Consider the following 9,587-nt stretch of genomic DNA (forward strand, 5'->3'; position numbering starts at 1 on the left):
GGCTGGCTGGCTGGCAACAAAACACAACCCAGACCCCAATAATCCCACATCCAAAGAAGGGAAACGCATGGCTCTTGAGCTGAAGCATGAACACATCCTAGCTGAAGCTAAGGTTGGTGTTTTAACCCATATGACCTCATTCATTTCCCACTTGTATTTGGCACTATCTGTTATCCAAAAAATACTGAACAGGCCAAGAGTAACTGGATTTTAGATCAATGTATAGGGCCTTTGCAAAACGGTCCATCATTACAACATGGGGGGCAGAGGCTTACTAAATAAAGCTTGTTCAACTTGTTTTACTTCATTAGTTGTATATGGTAGGAAAAACTTGAAGCAAAAATGTTCTTCAAGTGAATGAATTTACTTTTATTTGTCCACTGTCATATGGTATCAGTTTATCAGCAACATCAACCTTACATGAGTTGTTACTTGGTCACAGAAAGCAGCTGAGGAGAGGAAACGGGCACGCTCTGTAGGAGATACTTTACAATCCCCTAAAAGGGGCTGTGTAGGACGTGGCAAGCCGAGAGGGAGGCGTGGAGGGCGACGCCAAGGCTCAGCTACAGGTTGAAACCCCAATTATTTTACATTTTTATGAATTTACTGAGTAAATTGTTGGAAAATCGAATTAAAACACAGTAATTGCTTGTTGAGGGTTTACAATAATTCCAATATATAAACGCATAGTGACACTACAGTCGGAGACATTCCCACTGTGGTGTCATAAGAACTATGCTTTATTTAATTTCACAAGCTTTTAAACAATAGGTAGATAATAAAAATCATCAGTTATCTGTTGTTAACCCTCTGTGTGATGTTTTACAGTCACATCCCCCCCGACTGAGGGCTTCCAGTCTTCCAGTGTGGAGGTTCTGCGTACTGAACCTTCAGCACAACACGAATTTGGTAAATCACAAAAATGGCTTTAAGTTTAAAACTAAAATCAATTTTTAAATAAATTGTGTTAGTGAGAGAAAATAACCTTATACACAACTGACAGTTCAGGACTCGAACGAGGAATGTAATTCAGTAAAGATATTGGCCAGTTCCATACTGAGCAAAGAAATGATCCTCGATTTTTAGTGTTCATCTTAAATATAGTCATTTACAGTTAAAGTTTCCCATTCTGTTCACAGAAAAGAATATGGAGAGACTCTCTGACATTCTTTCCTCATGTCCTCCTCCTGAGCCTCAAAGAAGCTCTGCCTCATCCTGGTCTTTTCGGCAGCAGAAAGCCTCAGAGCGCTGGAAAGAAGCGAGACCACACCACCTACAATGCCTTCTAGAAAAAGAGGCTGTTGGCCATCCCCTGTGTGGCCTCTGCCACGAGCCGGCTGTTATTCGGTGAGATAACATTTACCTTTATTTAAATTACTTTACCTAATTGTAATTTTTCAGTATTAATGCTCAGTGCCCTGCTATTTCAGCTAACATGCATGACTTTTGGGATCTTAGAAAACTGGATACCTAGAGAAAACCCACATGAAAATGAAAGTAATTCTAGGATATTAGAATAATTTTGTATTTCCTCCCAAGGTGTAGAGAGTGTCTCCCCGAGGAGTGGTTCTGTGGAGACTGTGATGTACTTCATCACAAGAACCAGCCACTCCACAACAGGGACAGTTTAATGAATGTTTTTTTTAAACCAATTAGTCCAACAACGTGTGTTGTTAGAGTGGAAGGTGGATATGACACCCATGACCAAGGTATGCTCTCTCAAACTTGCATTTTGATGTTCACATGTCTCTTCGGCCAGCATATAATGGTAATTAGTGCTTTTCTTTTTTTTTTGACAGCTTGCATATTGCCAACTGTGAAGGCACCCAACTGCTCCTGTAAAGGCACAAACTTCACTGTGGTACCAGGCAAATGAGTGATTTTAATTACCATCAATGGTAAACAAATATATATATATATATATATATATATATATATTTGGATTTCTATTGAATTGTTGTTATATGTTTACTGTTGTGGGCGGAGGCATTGTGCTTCCACTTGGAATAAAACCTTCATGTAATATCTGTTCATCTTTGACTATTTGTAGATGGAACTGTTGTAAAATGTGTCTTAATTATGTGTATTTACTTGTTCCAAGGGCGTTATGACTTGCATCTGCCACTATATGTCTGTCAAACTTGCCAGCAGCAGTGGACCCCCGACTTGAAAGTCCTCCTTAAGAGTGGATACTGGCCAGCTTCGGTCAGTATTTCCACACTTTACACCTTGGACCTCCTGAGCTCCTTTGAAGAGCTCAAGGTCATCTCTCCAGGATTCTCCAGACAGGCCTTTGCAAAGTTGCTGGAGCATCGCACAAAGTGTGGAGGAAGAGTAAGTGTAAATATTATTTACCATATTATACATTATAACATTTCCGTAAATAGACAAAATCACAGCAATATATGTAATTATCTTCCAATCTGGACCTGTCAACGGAGATGCACTGCAGCGGAGCTTTCTGGAGTTCTCCTATGCCTCATATGAGGAAGACCAGCTCTGCTGTGGTGCTCCTTTCATCTGCCCTGCCTGCACGCCGGAGATGTTGGCTGTTTCTGCCGATGGAAACAGGAAGCTGTATCGCTTTCGGCGAAGTGGAAGGTGCTGTTTTTACAATGTTGTTATTTAACTTTTTTGATTACTGTTTATATTTCATGGATATATTTGCTAATCTTTTTTTCCTCGGTTCTGATGGCAGCGCCTTTTTTAATGGGCTCTTTGTAGCAGAAGACAGCGCGGTGGCTGCATTTGTCGACAAAATACAGAGATCACTGAAAAATGCAAGTTTTTATTCGTCATTTTACCTTACAGATATATCACAAAAATAGCCATGTATATCCGACCCTGACTTTCTTAAAATTCAGCTACTTCTCCTTACCATCTAATCCAAAATCAGATAATTAGAACAAATGGTGTAGATCGTGATTCCATTGCTTTTAACTGATTTGTCATGATGTAATGTGTGTCTTAGACCCAGGGAAGAGGCACATGTGGGGACTCCCAGTGGACAGCAGCGAGGGAGACGTCAAGGAGGGCTTCGAAGCTGGATGAAGAAGGGATGGAGGTGGCGGTATGTCGCCATGGGTTTCTTTTGAAGGCCTTAAATATGTACAGGGGGGAGATATTCGCCTACCCCCTGTATCTTCAAAAGGAACTCATGCCAGCCAAAGCCAAGTTCTTCGCCATGGATGTGGCTTGCAAGTACTGGCCGTACATGGAGAAAGCTGCAAGTTTCCTTCCTGCTCTCCAGGAGCTGAGCACCATGAAGCCATTCCTCAGTGTAATGCATGCTCGAGCCCATGCTACCAAATGCGAGGTATGTGAAATATTTTTGTATCACGTACATTTATATTTTTTATATTTATAATACTGAAGTAGTAAATATCTAAGCTCTACTGTTTAGTATAGTAGTATGTAGCCTCTTTGCACAACAATTCCAGCAACCTTTTACCATCAGATTATATGGAGTGGGAAGAACCAGGAGGGAGCAGGGATGACCGCTGGGGAAGAGGTGGAGCAGGTCAACAGCTGCCTGTCCCGTTGTGCCCTGACAACAAAATACATATCCAAAGCAGGTGAGTGGAAGGTTTTTGCCCTATTATTGCATACTTTTTTAGATGACACATCATAACCTCATTATTGCTTTCAAAAGCACGACTGGACATGCTCACAGTGCATGCAATGGGATGGAACAGGAAAAAAGGTGACTCCCTTCATCAGGCACTTTCCACAAGATATGTGAAGGTGAGCCTCCTATTAAAGGTGTTGTTGTGTCCTTTGTCATTTGCACATGGCTTGTTGTTAATCATAGCAAGTTTTAATCTTGATAAATGTCCATCGTCTACTGTTTATCAGACTAGTAAGAGGCTCCTGGAAGAGACTGCAAGTCTTGAGAAACTCAAAACGGAGCTACATTGTGTCTCAGATGACATGGTGTCGACGTGGATTTCCGACGTGAAGGAATGGGCATCTGGTAAGCACGACGAGATAACACCAGCTACATATCATTGTCCATGACTGTTTGAATTTACAGATTTGATCCTAAAGAGCAGCCAATTTTAAGGCAATAAGGCTGATTTTTCATGCCACGTAATGGGACCCTCACTGGATTTCAGTAGACAGGGACATAATCTTCAAGCAATAGCAAGCCAACTATGTGTCCATGTTTATCTCTGATATGTTCCAGTTTCCATAGTTGTACCATCAATTTGTGTTAAAAGGTGTTAAATATGTTGTACAACTTTGTTTCTCAAAACCGTTACGTGTTGTGTAACAGTACATCTTACTGCCAATATTATTTCTACAGGAACATCAGAAACATCGGGTACTTCTGAAGACAACCTTCAAACCGCACTGCAGCAAAGCATTGAGGGGCTTTACCTAAGTGTGAGGCAGCGGAAGCAATCCCTTTACCGACAGAATGGTATAACAATATAATGTTTTAGGTTGCAGATTCAACCTACTGAATTATATATTTTTTTTGCACTTGCAAATATAGTTTGTCACATATCCCTATCCCACTACTTCATGTCTTTTTCAGACAGCAGCAAGCTCCGCCATCGACTTCGAAAGAAGCTTGCAGACGACAAAAAGCGCCTTAATCAGGAGGTACTGAAGTACAACCAGCTGGTACACGACTCTGCCAGAGGCATAGATGTTGCTGCGGTGGAGCATCATGTCCGCGCTGTGGCCGTGGGAAGTTCATGGCATGGGTCAGTTTTCAGATATTTCAAAATAATTAATTTGAAGTTCTGTTATATGAAGGTATACCTTGCTGAGTTATGCACATATCATGTAGAGTGTTAGAACGTTCATTTAGTTTAAGGGTATATCTTGAGTTTTCTTATTGTGTATACATTTGATTATTTTGAAAGTACATGTTTGGAGTTTTAAACATATTGTTATGTTATAATGAAAATGTTATTCATGTATATACATAACTGTGATTGGATTTTACCTAACTTTACAGCCAAGAAAAAGATACTTGATCAAGTCATACTTACACGGAGACTGCAAGAGGAGAAAGGCATCCTATTGTGGGAGATGGCGCAGCATTGCACATGGTTGCAGAACATGGCAGTTGCTCTAAAAAATAAGGTGGCTGAGGAAGGTAAGTTGAAAGCAAAACTTAACCTACCTTGTAAAGTATGAGTTTTAAAGGAAAAAAAGTCAGCCCAAATCTTTCTTGGTCACAGAAATTGGATGGAATATAATGGACTTTGCCCATTCGACCCGGCCATTTTACATAATGAAGTCCCTTGACAGTGACAATCATCTTTATATGTACATGGGAGAGAATACACTCCATTGAAGTGCTCTGGCCTCGCGAAGCAATCTTACTTTATAGTATGTCCATATAACAATATTTTGTGTATTTTCAGATGTAGATAAGGGGAATGGAGGACTTGGGTGCACCCTAAGAAGGAAGCATGCTGAGGTGTTGGAGAGGTTGCAGGTGGTACTGCAGCAGTACAAGACTGCTTTAGGTCCTGATGCTTGTTTCGTTCAACATGAAGAGGAAAGTCAAAGTGGCCTAAGCAGTCCAGACACCAGTGAAGATGAAGAAGGAAACATAATTTAGGTAATTTACTTATGAATTAATGTACAGTATCTTTGTTGATTTAGCCTCAACCTAGACTTGTTGCTGTTACTTTTGTATTCATTAATGCTAAACATACATTGTGTATTCAAAAACCTCAAATTTGGTTTCTGATCTGCCCCTCTTTTTTGTTTCTCTGTATTTCCCCAGATTGCTGCTGCTCTCAAGCACGAATATCCGCCAAGACTTGATGTGCTATTAGAAATGTAAATACTTTACTGACTTTATATTTAGAGATTGTATTCATACTCCTCAATGGAATATCACCCTTGAATATGTTCACCATATGACTTTTCCCTATGCCGCAGCATTAGGCCAAACATTTCACTTGTACACAACTTAAATTGTATTGAAGAAAATGCTCAGCGTCCCTGGAATGCATCCTGAGCAATGAACCATTCACTTGTTATCCTTTTTGAAACACTACAATGTAAATTCCTAAATCTCCAAGTATATCTTGCTGGTTACCATACAACTTGGTGAGCACATCATTGCAGGAGGTCTTTCCCTTTTTCTTTCCCTTTTTCCCCAGAACGGGATGCCTATGCATTATTATTTTCGATCTCTTATAGGATTTACCTGTCATTAACTTTATATGACTGCACCTGTTACACCGCAGGCCAATAACAGCTTTCCTCTAATTGTTCATTTTTGTTTCTTTTGCGTTACTTGCTTTAATTGCTTTGTCAGTTATATTTCCTTTTTGGTCTCCAGCGATTAACCTGATTGATTGAAGTACTTCAATCAACATGTACAATGCACAGTCTTTTAGGATGTATAATTAGGGACATTGAGATAAACAACAAATAGTTTATTTGGTGAATCACCTCATTGTTGTTCTCAAAACCAAATAATACATTGTTATAAATTGTTATATTTGATTTACACATAGAATGTACATGTTTAATATACATAGTTAAATCATAAAAAAATGGTCGTGTTGTATGATTTCTTAATACTGTATGTTATAACCGTTTGCATAACTTGATTTTATGTTCTGTTGTCCATGCTTTTCATGTTAGACTAACCCCAGCGCTCTAGAGTCAAGACATACACCCTTATGGTGGCCTTTTACTTGTATTGTGGTGAAACACATAAGTAAACCATTGCCAGAGAGGACCATTTTATTGTTTTAAAAACAATGTTATTGATGTGGTTGGTTGATGAATAAATATAAATTAAGCATACGTTTGTGGTACTTTTTGTTGTTTACATCACACTGCATTATAATGTGTTTGGAAATAAATTCATTTAAAAGTAACAATATGGGTTAGCACTTGAATATTTTTGTAAAGAGATGATCCTCATCCGGAACACTGGTTGTTGGTTTAAGATAAGATAGAACTTTATTGATCCCAATTTGGGAAATCTTTGCGTTGCAGCAGCATTAAAACACATGGCATTATACAATACAAATAAAAAGACAATAAATAAAGAAGAAAATATACATGTTGAATTTACAAATGAGCAATAACAAGATATGCAAGGTATTATATTTACATAACTATGTGACAGATGGAATATTAAATATTACACTGAATATGTCAAATGTACAGTGAAGAGAGAAACTATGGAGCAGAGAGTTCTCTTCCAGCCAAAGGTGATTTGTTGTACAGCTACACGTTCTCACTCCCAACCCGTCACATGTTGACGACGGACGGTCAGGGCCCCTCCCCGTCACCGACTTGCATAGAGCTCCCTGAACGTTGGTAATAGACACGTTGGGATCGCGGCGAAATGCTCTCCGCAGATCTATTCTCACCACGTTTATCAACCTTTTTCTTACTCAATATCAAGCCACACTTATTGTTTTTACTTCTTTATTTTATTTGAATAATGTAGGACTTTTGTTGCCGTCAGTTATGGGGAGAGTAGGGGCTCAGAATACTGAAATCTGTATTGTTTCATCGTTTTTTCCTTCTAATTTTGTATTATTTTCTCAACCACACACTGTTATTTACTCAACAACACATAAGTATCATTGTGTGTATTTATTTGTTTGATTAATAAACACAAGTTGGAGTCCGTCACGACCGAGGGTCGGAGCAGCTCATTTTTTTTTTAGAGAATTTTACACCCGGAAGTAAATATTCTCTCCGCTTCGCTTGACAAACCCATCCATGGACAAACCCCGATATTCCTCAAGGTCTGATTGGATGTTTGAGTGTGCGCCGAGGGTTACGTCGAGCTTCGAACAGCACTTTGAGATGGGATGGAACCACGGCAGACTGTCCAAAACTGGATTTGAACGGGTCCACCCCCTCCCCCACCCCGTCCCCAGAACTACAAATGTAGTAACTGTGTAGTAACTACACACTATAGAGCTCCTGCGGATGATGTCACATATGCTGGTCACGTGACGAGAAACGAAGGGGGCAGCCATTTTGGCAGTAATCGCGTCAGTAAATTCATTGGCAGGCACTGGCAGACTGTCGAGGATGGTGGATAACTGCTGTGCACCAGGTTGCACAAATAGGCGTGGGAAGAAGAAAGGTGTATCTTATTATCGCATTCCAAAAGACGCGGAGAGGAGGGAAAAGTGGATCGCAGCGATTAAAAGAGCCAGGAGCCGTCTGAACAAGACTGAAAGATGGGACCCCCCGGCCGTTTGCTTTCGCTTATGCAGTGATCACTTCATATCAGGTGGGTGAAGGAATACAGTACAATGCTACAAAAAGTTTTCAAAAAGCAAAAATACAAACTAGTTTCAGACGCACTGCAGTAGCTATCCAAGCTAATAAACAAACATGCTAACGTGACACTGCCGTAGCTAGACAAGCTAATAAACAAACAATGCTAACGTGACACTGTGACACAGCTCTATTGTGTGTTTCGCAACATGTTCTATGGCACGTCTCTGCTGGGAATTGTAGTTTTAAAAGACGTTTTCATATTTCCCATAATAAGAAGTTGCCAGTATTAAACTTTGTACATCCCTGGAGGTTTAGGGTATAGGAAACACTCACATTTAAAACATATCATTAATAAATGGGGGAAAATTGCTTGTGCCCATAATGGGCAGCATTAATATATAATAAAATAATAAATATAATATATATAATATAATATAAATAATAAAGCTCTTCATGTGTGTATATATACCCACATGCCAGCTAAGGTCAGAAGAGCTTTATTTAACAGCTCGTCTTATGTCTGTGACCCCTCCTGTTGTAAATTGATAAGCCTGAAACATGCACTTGTCAAGGTTCAGAGGCAAATTTTGCAAATCTGGCAGTAGCCATCGATCATCTTAAGATAAGATATACTTTATTGATCCCAAGTTGGAAACATTTGCGTTACATCAGAATGTGTAACAGTTGTAAATATGCAGTGGTGTTTATTTGTAAATCATTTAGTATAATCACACAAATTCTGTGTTTTATATTTAATAATTCTGTGTTCTTTATTTATTGAATGTTCAATACCTGACAAGGTCGGAGATGAACAACTTGGGTCGCAGGTTCCTCAACAGTGCATTATAAGACATCTATCAATATGTGTGTATACCTCCACCATTAAACTGTCATATTCTGCACATTTCTTATACTATCTACATACATCTTATAAGAGTATAATATTATGTATAATATCAGTTAAAATAAGTGCTTAAACATACAGTAGTTAACATTGCAGGAGAGCAATATATTAGTACTTTGTCAGGCTTAATATTTATACCCCCAAATCTTTTTTCTTATTCAAAATAAGACCTTAACCTAAAGTATTCTTTAATGTTTAAATAAAGCCTTATTAGTTTGTCTGTCTGTGTCTCCTATTAATATCTAATAATAAAAATAATAAATTTCAATAACGTGCTTTAACCACTAGGTGTCCCTTTCTATCAGCTGTGCACCGTTATGGTGTAAATATACCAATATACCGATTGGATCAAATATAAAAGTCAGCCGAATTAGTATTGATACTGCGAGGAGTTGACCGTCCGTCCGTACCATGTGACCGGTTGGGAGTGAGAACATGTTGTGTACAGAGT

The 9,587-nt window shown here is 39.1% G+C and overlaps 1 protein-coding gene across 5 annotated transcripts; it reads left to right on the forward strand.

Moving 5' to 3' along the window:
* The first annotated feature begins 1,622 nt into the window (after nucleotides 1-1,622).
* LOC307038208 (uncharacterized protein) lies at nucleotides 1,623-6,786 on the forward strand. 5 transcript variants are annotated; one of them, XM_079679531.1, is made up of 13 exons: nucleotides 1,623-1,709; nucleotides 1,800-1,898; nucleotides 2,102-2,601; nucleotides 2,699-2,780; nucleotides 2,972-3,316; nucleotides 3,458-3,575; nucleotides 3,653-3,744; nucleotides 3,856-3,973; nucleotides 4,307-4,423; nucleotides 4,541-4,712; nucleotides 4,970-5,110; nucleotides 5,382-5,581; nucleotides 5,750-6,786. In XM_079679531.1, the coding sequence occupies exons 3-11, from the start codon at nucleotides 2,543-2,545 to the stop codon at nucleotides 4,986-4,988; spliced, it is 1,122 nt and encodes a 373-aa protein (XP_079535657.1). In that variant the 5' UTR covers nucleotides 1,623-1,709; nucleotides 1,800-1,898; nucleotides 2,102-2,542; the 3' UTR covers nucleotides 4,989-5,110; nucleotides 5,382-5,581; nucleotides 5,750-6,786. The 5 variants fall into 5 exon arrangements, with proteins under 5 accessions (XP_079535657.1, XP_079535660.1, XP_079535661.1 ...); XM_079679534.1 differs by lacking the exon at nucleotides 4,970-5,110; XM_079679535.1 differs by lacking the exon at nucleotides 2,699-2,780.
* Nucleotides 6,787-9,587: the final 2,801 nt, after the last annotated feature.

The sequence above is a fragment of the Notothenia rossii genome (genome assembly GCF_949606895.1).
Source record: "Notothenia rossii genome assembly, chromosome: 4".
Lineage (NCBI taxonomy): Eukaryota > Metazoa > Chordata > Actinopteri > Perciformes > Nototheniidae > Notothenia > Notothenia rossii.

Excerpts from the sequence above, each read along its gene's own strand:
- LOC307038208 (XM_079679531.1), top strand. The coding sequence starts at position 2,543 with ATGTTGGCTGTTTCTGCCGATGGAAACAGGAAGCTGTATCGCTTTCGG. Across the intron at positions 2,602-2,698 it reads CGCTTTCGGCGAAGTGGAAG|CGCCTTTTTTAATGGGCTCT; the intron begins GTGCTGTTTTTA and ends TTCTGATGGCAG. Across the intron at positions 3,745-3,855 it reads TTTCCACAAGATATGTGAAG|ACTAGTAAGAGGCTCCTGGA; the intron begins GTGAGCCTCCTA and ends ACTGTTTATCAG.